A 23,341-nucleotide genomic window follows, 5' to 3' on the forward strand; every position below is an offset into this window, starting at 1 on the left:
CAGAGATCCTTGTTAGAGTTAACGCTGAACAAGACACTGATAGTGGGCAGTCAGAACTGCTACCTTTACCACAGCTAACTGAACAGTTATGTGTCTGCCAATTCTGCTGCTAAGGATGCTCAACCAGTTTGCAAGAAGCTCAAGTCAGACATCAGTCAGAATGGTATGATAAAGGTACCTGTTGTTCTGGCATGCAAGAACTTCTTGGTGATGTCTACATAACTGGTGTTTTGACCTCAAAAACACAAATGAAAGAACTAGAAGAGCTTGAGGACTATAGAGTGTTTCCGTCGATTAAGCTTGTTAAATCCTTACTGTGCATCCCAGCTACAAGTGTCCCTTCTGAGAGGGTGTTCTCCACTGCTGGAGATATAGTAAATGCACAACGTTCAGCCCTAAAACCAAATCATGTTGATGCTCTTATCTTCTTAAAAGAAATATGAAGTAAGTTCCATCATGTGATTTTCAAGGCAGTTCAGTTTTAACTACATGGGGTAAAGTGACAACGAAGAGACCAATTTGCAGATTCATGCATTTTATGTTTATCAAAAAGTAAACCACAAACTGTGAACTGTTCAGACAAAAGACTTAAGTTGTAATTCTTCATTTCTGTGTTAGATTGCAACTACTGTACTGCATTTTATTCATTTTCTCACGTCCCCAAGTGGCCGAGTGGTCTAAAGCGCTCACCGTTCCAGATCACTGCCATCTCACCTCTGTCTGCGTGGGTTCGAGTCCAAGGCTCGGCTTGCATGAGTACATGGGAAAGCCTGCCAGTAGCTTCTCGTGGGTCGGTGGTTATTCCCTAAGTTTTCCAGGGTTCTTCCTCCACCAGTTATACTGGCTGCCATGTATAACCTATCGTGTGCTGAAAAATGGCGTTAAACCCTAGAACAACAACAACATTCATTTTCTCTACAGTATTTGAATTATGCAATTAAATAATTTTAAGTAATTTTTTGCAGTATGCATTCATTTTATTTCAATAAATTAACAGCAATCTGTAATTCTTTCTCAAATCAATATATTGCAATATTTCACTTAATACTGCAATATATCACAATATGATTTTTAATTCAATACCCACTACTATTAATAAAATACTAAATGTAAAGATCAGCCCTTTGGGGAGGGGGTTGTGCCATTACTTAATTAAATTTATTATAGTGGTATGTTAGAGGGCCTTGAGTAGTTACAAAATTTACTTCTTTTTTAGAATGAATCAAGAGAAGTATTAGTTACATCAATTTTACTAGAATAAAAAATGCAATATCTCTGTAACCAGCAAGTGTTCAAAGTAGAAGACACACTGACCACGATTCAGAGACAATTAAACATGGTTTCTAGTCCTATCATCTTCCTTTCTTTTGTTAAACATTAATACTATGTGGTTTCGAATCATGTTTAAAGCATCCTACTCATTTATGAATGCACAAGTCAACATTCTGTTAGGACCATCTTCCTATCATTAAACATTGTGTGCTTTTAGATCCTACTCATGTTTGAATGCACTGGTGATTATTCTGAAGGATAACTAATGCAGGGCTCGAAATTAGTGGTAGTCCGCTAGCCAGCGGCTAACAGATTTCCTGTCGGACTAGTAACTTTCATAATGTTAATAGTCCGATGGGCTAGTAAGTTTCGGTTATCAATAGTCAGCGTTTGTTTACACCATTCCCTAATAAAGACTTGACTTAGCAGATGTTCTGTAGAATCAAAGCAGTGGCCATTGTAAACACAATCATAAAATATTAGCATGAGAAGATGAAGTCAATTTCTGCCTCGGAAAGGTGTGTTTCTATAACAAGAATCCATCCGATTTTGTGCATTTCACATAACAGCGCACATTATGGTCCTGTCATTAACAACGGAAGTTTGGTAATTGATCTTAATTAATCTGATAATGAATTAAATGAAAAAATTGCGTGGTACCACACTTTATTCCCTCGACCACATTAACAAACTACAAAGCGGTATATCACACAAAAGAACACAGTAAAAACTATTCAAAGAAATCAGTTTGCATGTTTTTTTGTTTAAGGTTCTTATTTTTTTTGCTCGCTAACCAAATACTCCAACAGTCACAAACAGGAAACTACATATTTTACATTTCCATCGAAATAATTATAAGAATTAGATCAATTTATTACGATTACGTTATTGACACATCCTTTCCATACAACTACTTTTTCTATGGTGATAAGAATAGTTTTTGTATTTTTCCCTTACAAGAATGAACAAATAATTGAATACACAAGAGATATCCAAGCAGAATGCCGTACATTTGTTGGGAATTAAAATCTCTGAGTATGGGCATCTAAGATTTGAAAATTTTGCATCTTATTATTAATTTCAACAATACACTGAGGTTCAATTAATTAGGAACAATTACGAAACTTATTTACGACTTATGATACCATAATTGGAGCTGTTAAATACAACGCGCCAAGTGTCAGATGGCTTTGTTTGATGGGAACACACCTTTTCCAAGCTGAAACTAAGACTATCTTCTGATGCTAATATTTTAACAGTGTTTACAATAGCCACTGCTTTGATCATGCAGAACATCTGCTGAAGTTAAGTCTTTGTTTTGGAGAGGTCATTTAATTGCGGGAGGAGGCAAAGACATGTGTTTCTTGCTCTGACTTTCTTATATAAAGGACACTGTGCCATTCCTTTTCTTGCTTTAAATAATTTGCGTCAGCTATACTATAACATCTCGTATTTCAAAACAAGGCACAATTCCCTCCTTATAAGACAGGCAAAACGTGGCATTTGATAGGTGTTCAGCCACCAGAAAAAAGCAAAAATTGAATGAGAATGATGAGGAATAATTCTTATGATAAGGAAAAGCATAATGGAAATTTTCAGAAGAAATGGACAAAAGACAGGGAATGGCTGAATTATGACGAGGAAAGGAACGTTATGTGGTATAACTTGTGTACGCAATTTGCAAAAACAAACACACTGAAAACATCCAGTTTTGTTGCAGGTTGTTTGATTTTTAAAACTGAATTGGTAAACGTACATGAAAGCTGTGTGACACTGTTTTGTGAACAGGACTAGTAAAGATTTGGCAGGACTAGTAAATTTCTCAATATACTAGTCCTTCTGGCTACAAAGAAATTTGTGTTAAATTCAAGCCCTGTAGTGTGCTGCATTTTACCTATGTATTAACACATGAATGGACATTCCCTAGGGCCCTATCTATTAATGCACCAATGAACATTCCCAAAGGTCCTCATTTTCAGTGAAGACATCTTTTATCCATCACCTGTGATTAACCCTGGAGTATATTCTAGAACTGAAAATTTAGAAGTGTAACTCCTCTTTAAATCTGAAAACAAAAAAGAGGCAATAGGGGATTTTAAGAATAAATAATGGTAGGCTTATAAAATGTACTGTGTAATATCTGCACAGTCAGTTGATCTCTGTGCATGACTTCTTTTTTAGAAACTAGCCAGATGCCCGTCATGCATCATGTAATATACTCTGATGACCATATTTGCGGCCATGCTGATGAACATAATAATCAGGTAAACCAATTACCATATAGGCTCACTTATAGGTTGTGTCAAACTGCAAACAACAAAGATCCTGTTCTGCCATAGCATAATGGGCCTGCAGATCAGGGTCTATGTTGTTTGTTCTATTGATTTTTCCTTACAAACTGCACAGACCCAGATCTGCCAGTACATTATGCAATGGCAGATCTGGGTCTATTCTGTTTACAGTTGGACTCATAAACGAGTACATATTTTACTTAAACATTCACTGCTGTGCATTGGTTATTTTATCTGGCAAAATGACTGAATGAAGCAGAAATAATATTTCGTAGGTTACAATTGGCTTTAGCTGTTGTATTAAAAAGCATAAGGTATTGAAATATACACAGAAATAGCCAAACATTTGCATATTGGTCAGTAGGGTAATTTATTTCTTTATTAGAATCAGGTTATCCACAGGATTTTAAAAGTTGCAGTCCATGATTCCTCTGTAAATATTGTTGTCCCAGCTCTGAAAAATAAAGCCCACAAAAACAATACTTTTTTTCCCATCGAAATAATTCAGAACAAGAGGCATGTCTTGTTGTGACACTAATATAAATACCACAATACAAAATTTCAATCACTGCATGTACTGTTTTTTGGAACTTTTCAAACTGTTTTGCGTCCTTCACAACTTCTGTCTCTAAAAGAGTGCAAATAATCCTGTATGTAAAACATAATGTTACAGGAAAAGTTTTTTCCTCTCATTTATCTGCTTCGCTAGGCGCTCAGCATTAAGGGATTAGTGTTAGGACTAGTTGGCCTGGTGTTGGAATAATGTGACTGGGTGGTCATCATGCTACATGTCTGCAGCATGATGACCCAGTGCTAGACATCAATATAAACTGCCACATTGCAGTGATATGACTGAAAGATTGTTAAAGCTACATTAAAAATCTAAATAACAAACATTTTCATTTATGGTAATTCTTACCATTATCATAGCATTTTTAAAATAAATTGGCCAAAATAAGTTAAATAGCTTCTCTTAAAGGCTAATTGAAAATTTACTGTTTAACACATTAACCCCTGGAGGTTTTTGTCATTTTCGCCTGAAAATCAAATAGGAAACACATTTTGAAAGCTATTTCTGAATAGATCCGAAAACACAGAATCCCAGGTGATCATTCACTAACATACTGCCTAGTTGTTTTAGAAACATCGTTTTTCATTGGCTATTTGGCTCATGCATGAGCTGAAGGGTAAAAGTTGGAGTTCTTTTTTTTTTGTTGCTAAACAGAGCCTTATTTTTGTACTGAGACCATTCTTTATTCCAAATGCCCATCTTATCCCACTTTTTGCAATAGTTCATCTGTTTGCAGTTCATACCGGTTTGCCTTAGATCCGAGACCAAAAAGTCTAAAATCCAGAATCCAACCACAGGCGAATTTAGGGTAGAAAAAAATCGGGTCCAAAAAATGAGTTTTTTTAATCTGTGTTCTGCAGTGCAACTAGATATTCCAGATTACTTGGTATAATTGTTGAGCTAGATGTGTCTACCTTTCTATAATACCATCCATGTTAGTGTATCATGCATGACCATGATCCTACAGAGCTTGGCAATAGCCTACTACCTCCTGCCATGTTAACTCATCGCTAGGGGTTAATGTGTTAAAAAATTGTTTATTTATCTGACAGAAAATCATGCTTCTAATTTTTTATAAGCAACATATCTTAAAGGTGTGTTTCATATAAATTTCCCCAAATTATAATAACAAATAAGCATCTCAAAATATCAGTAATGACAGATCCACATTAAACTTTATGATGCTGAACATCACTCTAAACTTTGTTAATGTTATGTATATCTATATTGTGTGTCAACTTTCGTAAATGACTGTAGAATGTAAAAGTTATTTGTAAACAACGTATTACACAACAAACTTTTTCTTCATGATTGTTGATAATACTTTAGGATAATCATTTGTAAACAGCATGCTTATTTGGATTTGAGTTCAGGACATTGGTTATTCCCCTGAAAAAACCAATATACCTGATCTTTGTCAGGCAGTTTTCCACAATTTAAAGTAAACAGACATGACCTTCTTTATGAATTTGATGGAAATTTCTATTGGAAATGACCTAAGTCCAGGACATTTTATTGTACCAGAAGTCAGATGACAGTCTTATATAAGTTTGAAATAAATAAAATGATTTCATTTCTACATTAAGTTCCATCTCTGAACTCAATGATGGTTGTCTTTATATGTAATTTGAGAGGGGTCATCCATTAAAAAATTATTCATTGGAATGACAAAGTGCTCACTGGCATTTTGGACTAAATCATTATTTTGGGATTTTTGGGATTCATTCTAGAACATTTTGGATTACATCACTGTGATATATCAAAACTGTTGGGACACCAGCTCATAAAGGACTACTGGCACATCAGCACATCAATAATGGAATTCATTCTGAACACTCAATACTTTTGGATTTGTAATAGAACTTTAAGAATTAACTGGGATTTAATTTACAACGTAAATTTTCCATTTAAATTTTCATTTTGTATTCCAGGGATATATTTTATTGATTTTTATTGAACCTGATGGTTTTGCTTTTTCTGTTACTTAGTTTAAGACCATAGAGTTGTAACAGTTACTGATACAGTTATCAGATGTAAATCATGTGATTAACACACAGAGAAGCAGACTGATTGCTTATTATGTTGGGAAGTTGTTCTGCCCCATCTGAATATCTGATTAGGACTTTTGAGGACTTACTGACTGAAAAGAAAAGAGAATTAGTGAAATGCATTTATCATTGTGTCACTGACTACATTTTATCTTCTTGTATGATGAAATGTAGGACCAGTTGGTTATGGACAGGGTTTTCATTTGATTCTTGTTCTTGTTATTTTGACTCTTGAAATTCTGGTGTCATGGGTCAAATGAATCTTCAATTTTTAAATCTATTGAGAACACTATATATAACCAGGGATCGTCCTGGGCTTCGCCAATGTCGCAAATTGCGATTTTTTTTCCTTATTGGCAACAAAAATATCCCATCTGGCGATTTTTTTGGCGACATACTTTTTGGTTATTTAATTTGTACATACAATCAATGATTTGGACTGGATAAATTAAAAGGCAGAACGAAAGGAAGCCACAAACTTGACTAAGCAATGCATTGGAATCAATCTGTTACACAAACGATCCTTTGTTCTTATTGACAACCCCATCTTTACAGTGCATTGTTACATCATAATCTGCTTATGCTGACATCTGGGCTGAGTACTGTATGCTGCGATACAGTCAATCATGCTACCGTACTATACCTACAACTGACCGACTTCTGAAGACCTGAATAGAACAGATACAATTAATTGTATGGCTAATCCTTCTGGGTTTTTTTTTTATACATATACCAATACAATAGTTTTGCTGAACCTTCACAGAAAACTGATAAGCTTTGAAGTACCGACTACTGTGTATAAATACAAAGCAAATGGAAAAAATCTAAATCACAATTACATCTGTCGCCAGTGCGGCATTTTGCTCATTGATCTTTTCCTTTTGCCATCAGTCCTGATTTACGGCTGCAGAGACTTAAACTCCGCAACAAGAAATAGCAAAAAAGAACAGTTTTGCATAATTAATAATAATTATTTATTTCTCAAAATACAGGAGAGAAAGAATCCCTAAATTGGGTGTGAATTTATGCTTATATATACGGTCCAATACTGCCAGGTGTAGACTCGTGTAAGTTTCATTCGTGGGAATGGAGATCCTATTTTTCTTGTCGAGAAAATTTATACAGCATTCAGTGATCATTCTTGGGATTTAGGAAGCAATTCGCTACAAGCTTTATGAAGCTAGCCATGGGGGTGGGGGGCTGCTGAGAGACTACTGGTGTCACCTGTCAGCACTGAGGACTGTGAACGTGGATTCAGTAAGATGAACCTCATAAAAACTGACATCAGAAATAAGCTCTGCATCTCATCTCTCGAGAATTTAATGAGAATCAGCATGTACAGATGTGAAAAATTAGACGTTGAAACTGCATTCAACAAGTGGACAGCCCTAAAATCGCGACGGATCTTCATGTAACACTTTGTAACATTTTGTTAATGCTTGTTGTAATTAAAGTATTAACTAATCCATCTTTTGTAATTTTCATTGCCTGTTACATTAATAGACTAAATTAACACTTGGAAAAATGTACAATACTTTTTTTGGCGACACTTTTTGAAAATTGGCGACAAAATATTGAGGTTGGCGATTTTTTTGGCGACAGCTTTTTAAAAGCCAGGACCATCCCTGTATAACCCAATGTCTCTGAAAAATATACTGTTATCAAAATTTACCTTCAAGTCATTAGTGTTTATACTGATTTTAAAATGGTTCTGTACACATATTTACCTTTTCCTTCAACGTCTTCATGTCCTTTGTCTTTTTCTTGGCTGAATTTAAATTAAGTTCTTCATTAATTGTATCAAGCAGCCACAGCAAGAACTCTTGTGCATCATGTTGCGATGAACCCTTGTACTGGGCATTATGCTTGCTAACAACACTCTTAAAATGGTTGGATACCTCTGCAGTGTAATGATCTGACCACAAACTTTTAATCAACACTGCTAGCTGTTCTGTCACTTCAGCTGTTTTTGTGATAACAAATGCAAGTCGCTTCCCAAGAGCAGATTTATTATTTTGTAATTCATTCTTAATGATATATTCAGTAAACAGATCTGTATTACTGAGACACTGAATAACTGCATTTATAAAACATGTATTCCCATGATTGTAGATACCCACGGTACCTGGAGTGTGTTCCCACTTGGGTAATACCACTTGTAACATGGTTTTAGTTCGAAGTGGTCGGCTGGTAGAGTCACAATTAACCATCCTTTCCTGCGTTTCATATTCACCACTGGCCACTTTCTTTGCACGACTTGCAGCACTATCTACCGCTCCTCCCTCACGTCTCCTTAGAGTGGGGGTCAAACCCCCTTTTACTAGTCCAGATGACTGGCCCTGTTTACTTACAGTACCAGAATTTGAGTTCATCAGCTTGTTCATCAAAGCTCTCACACCCCTAAATGATGAATATTTATTCTTGGGTTTAAGGGGTAACGTTTTATAATGAGGATCCGTTTCCTGTTCATATTGTCTTAGTGACAAATCACTTGTTGACACCGATTGGCAACTCTTGCTAACATTTCGGTGGTGGTCGCTCAAAGATCGGATCATAGATGTATCCTCTTCATCTTCATCGTCAAGAGTATCACCTTCGGAAGATGTTCGCCGTCTTCTAGCGCGTTCACTTTTCTTCATAATCCGAAAAAAAAACAACTTGTAAATTCTTGACGAGCCGTTTACCTGTTAATTAGGTCATCCATGATTACACGGAATGATGGGATTGTCACGGGTTTTTCGAAATACCTAAATGGACCGCAATGCACCGATATCGACCGATAATCACAGAAACGGAATGTTGGTATCACAGAGTACGTATCACCGAAACGGAATAAAAATATACATAAGTAATAACCTTCCAATAAGATTTAAGAATACGTTATATTTAATTCATTATTTGGTAAGGAAAGAAATGTAAAATAAAGTTTTTAAAAAATAAGTGACAGAGCCTGGTGAAGTATTAGTCATACATGTAAGCCCTCGACGCTGATGGTTATGGTGTGTGCATAAGGATCTTACGGCATAACTAACGGCGCTGTGTAGCGTGTTTTGATGTCAAATAACATTGCAACGAAAGTTAAATTTTCAGGAATATTCCACACAACTGGCAACTGAAATAACGACGCTTTTTATGCAAAGTAAAGTCATAATGTTTTAGTCAGACTTGACTTACTCTGATGTCTTTTCTCTAATAAATTTAAATTCTAACAAAAGAAATGGACCTGTTTTCAAGTTTCGTTGGCCTACATTTCAGTTTACAAAACGATGAAAGATGGGAATGCCTAAATCGGGTTAAGTTGAAAGATTATTCTTTAACAATACACATAAAAATATATATTGCCTATTGGAACTGTAAGCAACGTTTCTTTTCGTAAGAAACATATCCCCTCATGAACCAACTTGAACATACTTCGGCTTACATCGACTACCGTCGCATTTCAACAAATTCAAATGTATGTCAACGGAACATGAAAATGCGTCCGTTTGCTAGAGTCAGATTTGTATTCCACCAAGATAAAAACAGCACAGTAAATATATTAATTACATATCAATTTGTGGAAGAGAGTTGATATGGGCTGCCAAATGTGAGATATTCCTGAAACTGTGACTACTCGTTCCGATGTCAAACGACATCGGAACACGCTATACAAGCACATTACTAGGGTAGTAAGACATAGCGCTAAAACAAAAATAACGTGCTATGTCTTATATTGTAAGACTAGGAGAAGCATGTTAAATGATGTAAGTAGTTTAAGGGGACTTTAGGGAGTCATAGAGGGGATTAACATTACGCCATAGGTCAGTGGTTCCCATAGGACATTATGGACAGTCATCAGATGTAAGTGGTGGTTCACCAGTTGTTAGAAGTCAACTTTGTGCGTCTCTCGAATATGAAAATAATGGTCGGAAGCTTTTAAAAACTTTCTTATTGTGTGGATCATGACTCTGGTCCTTGTTGTAGAGGAACAGATTGCTGGTTCAGTCTCACTTATGTCACCTTCGAAATCACTGGCATGCACTTGTGTTAAGACTTCTGTTAGCGTTTGAGGAGATACCGAAAGTCTTCATCGTCACTTGGTTTCTTCCTCTTGCTTTAGCAGCAGAGAGGGTGAACAGACCACTTAGGGGAATGGTCACCCTTGTGTTTTACCAAAAAAAAATAGTGACCACTCATAGAGGTCAATTACCACGTCTACGATTATTGTTTGTCCCAAACAGAACCGTAGACGCCCCTCTCTGCTGCTATCAATATTGGGAATCATCATCTGAATCATGGGAATCTTCATCTGAATCTTCGGAATTTGTTCTATGTTTCAAGTAATATTCAAGTTCTGATGGTGGTTTTTCTATTTTGGGATTTATGTTCTTTCTGTGTTTATAATATATCATCAAACTTCTGTATTCCTCTTTTGCTGATATTAATTAAATTATCATGTTATAATAAAAATGGTACATCCAGAATCTCATACTGCAAGAACAGCTCGAGAACGATTAGAAGTAATTAAAAAATTTCTTCCTGTCAAAGACTCATTTAGAAAAAATCTACAAGCGCAGCAAGAAGCAAAAGTTGAGTATGAAGAGGACACTAAAAAACTGTTTAAGCCCGTCACTGCAGCTACTAAGAAAGTTAGAACTGTCATCAAAAAAGATCTTCTTCCGGTATCAAAACAAACTGCAGCGCTGACTGAACAGACGAGGGAGATTTTACGAGACCTTCCAACTGGCATAGCCGGGAAAATAGCTGCAGCTCAACCTCCACGTGTTGATGAGGAAATACGTGAAGGTATTGAAGAACTTCGTACCGAAGTCGCCGATGTGAGAAAAAAACTTGCATCTAAATCCAAACCAGCAGGAGAAAACGTAGAATTAATTGCAAAATTTAAAGAAGGAGTTGTTGAGGAAATTAGAAAAACTGAAAGAGAGAGATTACCTGAAGCAATATTAAATAGTTTATCTAATAAATCTAGTATTTTAAAACCCCGTTATGAAAAAACAAATGATGATAATTTCATTAAATGGATATATCGCGTATATTACGACAAAAAACAAGCTAGAGGTTCAGAATTTGAAAGACTTAATGAAGAAGTAAAAAGACTTTATAGAGAGAGACTGGAACAACTAGAACAAGAAGAGTCCTCCCAGTATCAGCTTCCTCCACCTCTGCAACAAATAGAACAACAACAATCTTCGCCGCAGCAAAGGTTGAAGTCGGAAATTAAAAAGGCTAAAGAGTCACTTAAATCACCCTCCTCGAAGAAAATTTCTTCACCTTTACATAAAATTTCTGCACCGAAAATGACATTTACACCGACAGGTTCACCACATGGATTTCGAGAAGGTTCACCCCCGGCCACCACTGAAGTACTTACTCCGGTAATGCAACCACCAGTATTTAAAACACCTCAAGATGAACCTAAAACAGGACCTGGTTTATGTCCTGATAATATCATCAATGACGTGTCACGGTTAGAAGTTCTCATAGGAGGAAAACGAGCTGGAAATAATTCACCAGAAATAACCAATGAAGCAGCTGATATTTGTCGGCGACTATTTCAAGGTGGTATCATGGATATCGGCGTTTACCGAGAACTTATTGATGAGCTCGTTGATGACTAGTTGTTAGATAAATGGTAAATAAAATAAGATGATTGTGCATGATAATCATCGTAAACCCACACAGGTTAGAGCGGTAAACTCACGATTACCAATCTATAGTGTTATTTACGGAAATGGACTTGGTGATGTCATTCGAGGATTATTCACGAGGATAGCTCCCAAAGTAGCACCTGTTGCAAAACAATTATCGATGAAGGCTATTGATATTGTTCGTGATAAAGCTCCTGGTGCAATTGTCAATGTTGCTGGTAAGGCGTTCTCGGCGATCAAAGAAAGATTATCACGATTATTGCGACGAAAACAACAACCACCGGTGAAACTGGCAAGTACTGAGGTGATGCCGGCAGATGTCAGTAAAATAATAAATCAGGCTGCAAATCAAAAACTAGCGGCGATATCTGAAGAAGCAGAAAAAAATATAACAGCAAATTTAATAGCAGGAAGTGGTCTTCGTCGACGATGATCATCATTTGGAAAAATGGTAACTATAATAAAATGTTCAGGCGCGAATCAGACCCAGCATTTGATATGGAAGCACCTGTCCTTAAGTACGAGTCAGTACGTGATTATCAGTTTTATTCTTATGACGCAAGACAACCAAATCATCCCGGGAGAATCGAATTACAGGTTCATGATACAAGTAGATATTTCTTACCCGCTGAAGCGTTTATTGAAGTAGAAGGTACACTTGTAACGAATGTTACAGCTAATACGGCGTATGCTGCTAATTTGCGTGTTGGTTTTGTCAACAACGGGATCATGGCGTTGTTTGATAGCGCCACATACATGATTGATGGAAAAAATATTGAATCAATTCAGAAGGATGTCGACGTTGCTACAACAATAATTGGTCTGGCGAGATATTCTGACGACTTTACAAGATCAGCTGGTCCAACAATGATGTTTGCTAAGGATATTACCAACAACGCTGATCATGTTCAGTATACCAAAGTACTGGTAACACGAGCTACTGCAGTTGATCCACAAACGGCTGATTTTGAGCACGCAGACAGACCAGGTGCTGATTATGATATTATAAAAAGCGTTAATGCGACTTACAACCTGGGATTTGCAACACGCCGATCAGCACTGTCGGGAGATGATAGAAATTTTTCGTGTGCAATTCCATTATCTCACATCTTTGGATTTTGCAGAAATGTTAGAAAAGTCATCTTTGGAGCTAAACACACAATTGTGCTCGTAAGAAAAGGTAATGATAATGATGCAATCTGGCGAGGTGCTGGTGTTGCCGAGGGTAAAGTAAATATATCAAAACTTTCATTGTGGATGCCAGTAATGACTCCATCTATTACTGAGGAACAAAAATTACTATCTTTTATGGATCAAGGCGGTAAATCATTGCTATCATGGTTAACAGTAACCACAGATGCTGCTCAAAGCAATATTAATGGTTTATTTACATGGAATATAGCATCACAACAGGGTGTTTCTGCACCACGACATATTTTTATTGCACTACAAAATAATGACCGGATAAATAATCAAGAACGTTCACATATGATATTTGACAACCTTGGAGTTAATGAAGTTTCCTTACGGATAAATGGACATCAAGAACCATCCGAGGATATATTATTAAATTATGCACAAAATCATGTAGCGCGCGCATATCATCGTTTGATGTCATTTATGGGACGTGATCAAAATATAGATACTGGTTTGCAAATATCACAACTAGATTTTACAGGTCTATATCCGATTTATTATTTTTCACTAGAACATCTTGATTTATCCAAACAATCTGTTGTTGATATACACTTTCGAGCTCATGTTACTGCCCCGCCAGGTGCTGGTGCCTTTTACAGAGCGATCGCGGTCATACTTAGCGACAAGGCCATGTTACTTGAAGGTGGCAGTGGTCGAATGAGGGTCGTTGATGCACCGGTGGAAAATCTTTAATCGTGTTATTTAGAAAAATATATTTTATATAAAAATGTCGTATAGTCATGTTAATGTTACTCTGACTCCTGGTCAGGTAAAAAAGCTTCAATCAAAAACCGCCAACAAATGCGGAACTAAAATATCACTAAAACGAGATCATATTAGTGGTGGTCCAAACAAATTATCGTTGACAAATAATCAGATTAAACATTTCAATAAAGCCCTAGAATCAAAAACTGGAGTTCAATTCCATCTCTCCCCGAGCGCCATCAAAGACATGGTTAAAACGGGTGGTATATTCCCACTACTTGCGGCCATTCCGGCATTAAGAGCTGCAGCTGCTCCAGCCGTAGCAAAAGCGGCCGCGTTAGGTGCTGTTGGAACAGCCGCTGAAATGGCACTAAAGAAAGCAACAGGGCAGGGATACAAAAAAAAGGGACGCGGTCTAAGATTACCGGGATCTCGTTGGGGGAGAGGCCTAAGGCTTCCAGGATCATTTCGTTAAACGTTCCATCATCAAATTTTGATTTACTTGATGCTGCTAAAAAATTAAAAATATCCGCCTTTAGAGGTGTTTTTATGCGAGATCAATTACCGAAACAACCAAACAAACTCGAAACAGGTATTATTAATCTAGACTCGACTTCAGGACCCGGTACTCATTGGGTATCATACGCGATTGATCCGCGTGGAATTGTTTATTTTGATTCGTACGGGTTAGCTCCACCTGTTGAATTTAGCAAGTATGTCGCACCACTCCACGCAACCTCTGGTTATAAAGTTTGGTATTCAACGCTACCCACACAAACAATGACAGATCCGTCAATATGCGGCCGTGAAGTAATTAATGTACTCGACGCTATATCAAAATCATCCAAGCCGCCACATAAAGTCGTGCACGATTATACAAGCAACCGATATGTTGCGCGTAAAGCATTTTAAACAACGGATCTTATTATAATGGTTGACATTTACGGAAGATCTTCTACTAGTAAGAAAATAAAATCCGACGTTGATCTGTCAAAGTATGCGACTAAAGATGACCTCGCTGATATTATGAACCTGGCTGGAGTTGACCCAGATGAAGTTGTTATTTTTCAAGATCGATATGGTAAACTAAAAACCAGCAATATCAAATGGAATGATATAGTCCGGCGAGTACTTGGTGCAGTTACGGATAATATTCCCGTGTTTACTGACAGCGGCAAAATCAGAGATTCAAGTATGTCACTTAAAACCATCAGAGATGAAATTGCAAAAAGTGTTGCTAATCGCGTGAGAAACACCGGTGACACGATGACAGGTGAACTTAACATGAACGGGAACAAAATAGTAGCTGTAACAGCTCCAAAAACTGACAACGATGTCGCAAACAAACTATACGTCGACGACGTGGGTGGAAAACTATCCACGCTACGGGCCGAGTATGATGTTCACGTAACCGGTTTTACAAGGCTTCGAAGAAATTTTCAGAAAACCGATGATGCCATAAATAAGTTCTTTGGAAATCCTTCCGTCATTGACATGAAACTCGTTGATATCAAAACTGACCTAGACACGATCAAACGAACACAGCTAGACATCATAGCGGGAATTCCTGAGATTATCAATAAAATCAATCTGATTAAAATTCCAGCTGAAATAACTCCCGGGCATATTACAAACATCGTATGCACGGTATCATCGGGATTTGCAACATGGTCAAAACAAAATAATACTATCAAATATACCGCAACAGTCACTGGCGTGTACAGGTTGTCCGTGTTCAGTGCTGCAAAATTTGAAATATTTACAACGTTTCCATGGCGTCATTCCACAGACAGATTTTCCGGGGGTGTATCTGTTGTATTAAATAGCGGAGCCGAAGAAATATTTATTCTGGAAGCAGCTGATAAGAAATTAACCGCAACATCCTTCTGGTGGTGTTTGGAATTTGTAGCTGAAACACCTCAATTGGTTACTGTATAAAAATATATATGGACGGTGCACAATACAGATACAATCAAGCGCGTGAATGGCAGGCGACGCTAAAAGATCAAGTCGATCAATATACAGTAAAAGTAAAAAAATATCGACGACGATTGGTTATCGTTGATGTGATTGTTTATTCAGTATCCGCTGTTGTTGCTGGAACCGGTGTAATATTATCAGCGTTGACAACGATGGCACCAGTAGCTGTAACTGTTTGTATTTCAGCAGCAACAACTATTGCAGGTGTGCTTGGTATCATCACAAAAAAAATATGTACTTGTACGAACGAAAAATTATCCGATTACAAAATAAAATTACATACAGCGACGGTAGCATACTCGAAATTATCCTCGTTGTTATCAGCGAGTCTCAGTGATGGAATTATATCTGATTTCGAATTTTCAATGATGACCAAAATATATGACGAAGGTATTAAAGATACAAGTATCAATAATGACAGAATTACTCCAGCAGATCGTGACCAACACAACTCCGCCAAAGATAACGATGATCTCGGTAAGTTCAACTAATCCTGAATTTAGTGTTAATTTTCCTATTGCAATTCCAGTAAAAGAAATAGCACTAGCACAATTACGGGTATATTACAGCTGGCCAAATATCAGATCAAAATCATTTAATGGTACACCAGCAAATAATTCGCTCGTATTTACTAACAAGAACAAACCCGATGGAACACCTGACTGGGTTGTTGTTGGAATACCAACCGGCAGTTACCAGATTGAAGAGATCGGTGAGGAATTTGAGCGTAGAATAAAATCAATAACAGGAAAAGAATCAAAAATATCAATAAACGTTCATGAGCCGACGTTGTCCTCGACGGTTGAAATAAACTCGCCTGATTATGCCGTTGATATTTATCAATCTTCAATCAGATCAGTGCTAGGATGGCCTGAAATATCACCACCGATAACGCCGATACCACCAGAACCGAAAAAGTCTGATTATGTCACGGATAGACAATCATATCATGAAATTAATCCATCATACGGGGAACACCTACGTATTATAAAAAATAAATCAATGCTTCACAATTTTGTTTTCTTCGGTAGAGTTGAGGCATGGTTTTTTAAAAATCCGGGAGAAACAGGACCTCATTGGGGTTTTCATCGAGATACGATTATTAGATATTTTCAGGAAATCAATCAAGAGTGTAAAAAACAACTAGATCAACTAAATCAATATTTTAACGAACATATTTTTGACATATCAGCGTCATCGCGTGAAAAAATCATCACGCGTGTAGAAATATTAAATCAGCTTATATCAGATATGGAATATATTAATAACCGAATAGTTCAGGAGATGCTTATTCTTTTAGAATCACCTGAAAATTCTGATGCAAAAGCATGGTTAGAAAAATATAAATTAACAGAAGCCGATGTACCAAATTATAAATTTCCCGGGTATAGTGTAACCGAGTTAAGAAAATCTATCAATGATGTCATTGATGAGTTTTTTCCTAAAATACTCGATGCATGGAGAAAATTAATTCCACCTCCAACTGTTCTTAGACATGATAATGATCCACATGGCGGCGGAAGACACGTATCCCCGCGGATCGTTAATATAACACCGACGGTCGCGGTCAATCTGGTTTGTGACGTAATCGATGGCAGCTATCAAATAGATCTCGGAAGATCAAATCAGGCTCAACAAGGATACATCCTATACACGTTCACACCACAAGTTCCCCCTGGAAATTTAATCGTGCAAGAACCAACTAATCCCGTGTATTTGCGGTGTCACAATAATATGTTAACACGAATCAATTTTAAACTCACAGATCACCTTAATCGCTTAATTGACATACGTGAAGAAGAGCTTGTAATAAATCTGTATGTAAAGTCGTAAGACTTTTGTCGTAAGACTTTTGTCGTAAAGACTTCCGTCTTAAGGATTTCTGTCCTAAGACTTTTGTCGTAGATCTTCATGTGGAGGAGGGTTTTACACGCGAGGATTTCTTAACAGTTAGAAGAACATTTGTAACAGAGATCAGAATCAAATTCGATCAACTTAAAAAAATATTTTATTATTACTAGCACAAATTTGTGTTTGGTACAAATTAATCGGCCTAGGCAACTAAAAAAATTAGTCGATGAAAGTAAAATTAAAATTTCTATCACAAAAAAAATAATATTTATTAATTTTCCTGATTTTTACTGAAATTGTACAAATTACTTGATTTTGACTACCAACTACCCCCTCAGAAACATAAAAATGCACGAACTACTTGATTTTGACTACCAACTACCCCCTCAGAAACATAAAAATGCACGAACTACTTGATTTTGACTACCAACTACCCCGTCAAAATCAAGAAAGTTCTAACCTTATCAAATTGTTCCTAACAAATTGTATTTATTATAAATTAATTTTATTTATTAATAATATTATTTTTACTGAGATTTTTTTTTTTACTAAAATACAACGAAATTGCTCAATTTTCCTGATTTTGACTACCAACTACCCCGTCAGAAATCAAGTAGTTCGTGCATTTTTCTTTGATTTTGACTACCAACTACCCCGTCAGAATCAAGTAATTTGTGCATTTTTCTTGATTTTAGTAAAAAAAAAATAAATTAATTCAGTAAATAAATAAATTAATTCAGAAATTAAGAAATTTGTACAAATTTGTTAAATTTCAGTAAAAAAAACAAATTACTAACCCATCAAATTCAGAAATATTATTTCTGATCAAAGATCTCAGTCATCTTCGGAATTACTACTTTGGATCGTTTCACGATCTGACATTATTTTTCCTAATAGTCTTATGCGAGTACTAATCGTTTTCTTTGCCTCATACTCGTGGGATAATAACGACTTAATTCTTTCTACGGCGGTAGAAAGAGGAACGAACTCCTTCATCTTCTACAGTAGCTAGCGACTGAAACATTGCCGATTGAATCCGTTTCATGAGCCTGTATTCAGATGATAGTGTGTGTGTCCCCATGGTTTTACGTTCTTGTAAAATCTCAAAGTCAGAAACTATTTTTTCAGGATTAAGTTCATCAGATATATTAATTCCATCTTTTTTTAATTTTTTAATAGCGACAATTACATCATTGATATTTTCATGGTTCATTATATAATATATAAATCTTTAAAATAAAATAAAAAATATCCCAGACCCCCTTCGAGTTCGTCGGGATGTTTCTGGGACAGCACAAACATATAACTTAATTAAGGTACGCTCAGCAAAAACCCACCCATAATAATTAATCCAGTGGGTGATACGAAAAATAGGTATCAACAACCAGTCAATATTGTGGTTGTGAATTTGCTGAGCGGAGGGGTTCTTGCGGTTCCCCCCACTATTATAAAAATCGCAATTATGCGCACCACCGACAAATTGTCAGCCATGGGGGTTTGATCCTGGACCGCGAGCGCCACAGTCCAATACCATACTGATCGAGCTATCAAACCTTGTTACGAACATATGTTTCGGAAGTTAATATATAGCTAAGGAACCAATATTTACACTAAACAGCGGTTTCTGAATAATAACAGTTTCTGTATTTAACAGTTTCTGTATTTGTAGCGGTTTCTGTATTTATAACAGTTTCTGTATTTATAACAGTTTCTGAATAATAGTTTCTGTATTTGTAGCAGACCGAAAATCAATAATAATAGTGGCATTAATGCACCAGTCAAAGAACTTTCCAGAGTGTAAGTTCAGTGAACACACAACTGCAGGTCAATTACAATGAGTAACGGTTTCTGATTCACACACAGCTTCCTACGGATCAATAATATTGTCTGTTGTATGATGGGGAAATATTTAAAAACCATAAATAATACTTATGAGTCTAATGAGTTAGGTTCGTCGGCACTATACGATGTAATTCGTTAAACTGACTAATTACAATCATAAAAAACCAACCATCTACGAAGAAAACTATATATTACAAAGTAATCTCCCTTATGTAATCAAAAATTCAGTAGTGTATGGAGGACCTACTGTGACATAAATTAAAAAAATTAATTCAATGTGGTGATGATAGTTAATAATGTGGTGATGATAGTTAATAATGTGGTGATGATAGTTATTGATACTGAAATGTAATTTTCTGCTTATATTTTTTCGAGAGAGCAGATCTGGTTATATTATCTGCCACTCTTTGTACTGAACGTGAGTGAATATCAAAATATGTCGCAGCTGAACGCATCGAACGAAACATAATTTCTTTACCGGTTTCTATGTTTGTAGAAATTACCGCCCTCTTTCCGATTGTCTTACATCTTCCTGTATTACCGCGTGTATTATTCTCGCTGTGAGAGATAGCTTGTAAATTGGATAAATTATTGTTTTGAGTGTCTCCGTCAACATGATCAATAACAAGACCATCATTGATCACTCCGAAAAAACATTCATACGTAAATCTATGACATAGATAATGTTTTTTCCCAACTGTAAATCTAAGATAACCAACATTATTAATACAACCAACTGGTCTCTTCCACTTGCGGTGTCTGATGATACCATTAATATTTGATTCATAGTTTGTTATGACAGGATGTGGGACAAATATATTTTGCTCCATTATAATAATATTATATGTTTAAATCATTGTTTGTCTGAAATCTTGATATATAATCCCTCACGGATTTTATAGCGTTTTCACCGCTATTATTTTTTTTGTCATAATATCTTTTAAGTTCTCTGAACCGTTTCCCGCCACACTTTCCACATAATTCTGTCTTTCCTCGCACTCCAATACCACACCGTAGACATGGTATTGGTCCTAGACTTCCTCGTCGTATGTTTTGTGAGTGCATCCAACAAAATTCCTTTCTACAGGATTTGTTGCATCGATTTACTGAGCCGATCATCAACCATCTACATTGGGACATTGTATATATATGTATAATTTTCTTTATTTAAATATTTGTTTTAATTATATGAACGAGTTTGAGAGATTATCCCAAACTAGGCCTGTTAAGTATAAATTCAACCTTGACAGATTATCTTCTGACTTGCCAGTACGAGATCTGGTTGATCCGAAAAATAAAAGTTTGATCTCGAAAATTCATGACGCTAAGAAAGAATTTTACACGGATGGTGCATCTCATACATGGTCAACGTTCAAGATTATACGCCCTGACTCCGTCAAGGACGCTGTCACGGACGCCACAATGAACGACAAGCGAGCGGCAACTATCATTAACTACATCGCTGAATACGAGGGCAATCAAAAATATTTCTTCAGAGTAAAATTTATTGTATTAACAGAAACAGGTAGTTGGATTATCCGTGACAAATATGATCCTGTCCTTGGTAATAATAAAACTATCATATTAAGTAAAAATTCCAGACCGGGTCTATTGACTGGTATTGATAAACCGTATTATGAGCGAGCGTATCCTGTAACGGCGGTTATTTATGGAATTTATGAGATAAATAAAAAACCTAACGTTGATAAACTAGCGCCGATGAAATTTTCAAGGTTAAATTGTGTAGCTGAACGAGTAATAGAACACTTTACAAACGCGATGCGTGGAAATGGATTAACTGATTTAAGGCGTGAAAAAATAAACTCGTGGGCTGATTCAGTTAAGGATACTGGTGCTACAATAAAAGATGTTGCTGAGTTAGGAAAAATATTAAAATTTCCAATAACTGTGGCGACAATAACGGGAGAAGTACTGTACCAGTCGAAATATAAATCGAAAGGAGCTCCAATAAATATTATCGATCATAACGCGCACGCATGGACTAACGCAGTAACAATATTTCCACGTGATCGAACTGTTAGATTTTACCCCACAGATATGGCTGTGGCAGATATGAGTATGTTTGATTTTATCAACGAAATAAGTAAAACCGATCCTGTATCGGTATGGTTATTCAAAAGTAATGAGGAGGGTGAATTTGATCAGTTTGTCAAACCAAACGGTGAAATATATCGCACAGAATCCCTCCATGACGAGATGAAAAATCTTGCGACGTTTTTACAGTGCAAGCACGTGGAAAATACTGACAAATTACTAACTAATTGTTTTACCGTTCCATCTGTTGCGGCTCATTTCGCCAGAGAACGAAATTCATGGAAACCAACACGATTTGATTTACTCGAGGACGTACGCGCAAGCTGCGTCGAATATGGACATGGCGGATTATGGAATACCAAATACAATTACAATGATGTTATTTCGGTTGATATGGTTGCATGTTATCCAGGAAGTTTTCTGGGATACGGAGATTGTTCTACGTACTTTGAAAGATTTGGTCACCCTACAAACGAGATGACGCGAGTGGCAATTAATGGACCATTACCTGATTTTGATCTGACTGGATTCGCCTGTGTTGAATCGTTCGAGTTTAACGAAAATCTTCACAAGATTTGTTATGTTTGGTTTGGTAGACATTTTTGTGAAAAACGTTGGGCACCTATAGTTTTGTTGCTAGATTGTATGATACTGACATCGTTGGTGGTCAGTGAGGCAATTATATCATATCATGCACAGACCAAAGTTTGGTTGCCCATGTCAGATTCTGAAGTTATCAGCGAGTTTAAGGACGATATTCCTAATAAACTCAAAACCGCAAAAGATCTCGGTAGAAAAATTATAGGAAAATTTACTCAAGGTGGTGCATATGATTATAAAAGACATCACGCACGATTAATTTTAGATGATGCCGAGTACGATTTTATAATCGCTGATACAACGGCGAAAAATACATTTGTAAATCGAGAGAGTGTTTATTTATCCGACGGAACAAAATTAGGTACGATCGTTAGTTACATAAATGACGTATCCCCGCAATATACTCATCTAAGATCTTCCATGTTGGCTTATGTTTCTATAAATTTATTATCGATGATTAATAGATTTCCTGAGACCGCAGTCAGAGTCGCAACGGACTCGTTTTATATTTCAAGTAAATATTTAGAATCTGTTATGAAATTTACAAGTAATGATGAACGATGGGGTTCGTGGAGAATAAAAAAGGAACTATTACACAATTATACAGAATCAGCAGATGTTCCAATGAGAGATGTTTATCGTGAGGGTAATAAAATATCAGAAATGTCGAAGGCACCATCGTTGAGTGATCCAATAACCAGATATAAGACAGTATATCTCAATGGACCTGGTGGATGCGGCAAAACAACTCGAACGATTAATGTTTTTAGAAATTCAGATATAATCGTGCTGACACCCACACATAGACTTGCACGTGAGATGAAACAGCGGCAAGTACAATCGTGTACGTATCATAGTTTCTTTCGATGGCGCGGGGATACATGGACTCCTGAACGAATGGGAGAAAAATATATACCTAAAATAATTATTTGGGATGAGATATGCACGGTCTCATTGGATACATTAAAAATGTTTCTTGATTGGTTGTTGACGAAAAATACCGCCATAATAATGTGTGGCGATCATGGTCAACCTCCGCCCTTTGTTGGACCATCTCCACATGATTGGTTAAAAAATTTCGTTGATTATTACGAAGAAATAGACGATGATCATAGAGCTCTTGATGCAAATTTGAAGGAGTTTAAAAAATTAATCAGATTACAATCAAACAAAATTCAGTGTGAAATATTACGTGGAGTGATCTCAGAGACATCAATGAGTGATTTTTTGAACTCATGGAGACCCAACGATTTGATCGTAGCAAGCAGAAAAATAATCAGA

At 36.4% G+C, this 23,341-nt stretch overlaps 1 protein-coding gene across 1 annotated transcript in view; it reads right to left on the reverse strand.

Annotated features, from left to right (window-relative positions):
• The window catches only part of LOC149803757 (uncharacterized), a 69,616-nt gene extending 60,735 nt beyond the window's left edge, over positions 1–8,881 (reverse strand). The window contains exon 1 of the mRNA XM_089953526.1: positions 7,910–8,881. Coding sequence (XP_089809652.1) covers positions 7,910–8,821 — 912 coding nt within the window. The 5' untranslated portion in view covers positions 8,822–8,881. The remainder of the gene's footprint in view (positions 1–7,909) is intronic.
• Positions 8,882–23,341: the final 14,460 nt, after the last annotated feature.

The sequence above is a fragment of the Sinohyriopsis cumingii genome, chromosome 3 (genome assembly GCF_028554795.1).
Source record: "Sinohyriopsis cumingii isolate HCF-2022 chromosome 3, ASM2855479v2, whole genome shotgun sequence".
Taxonomy (NCBI): domain Eukaryota; kingdom Metazoa; phylum Mollusca; class Bivalvia; order Unionida; family Unionidae; genus Sinohyriopsis; species Sinohyriopsis cumingii.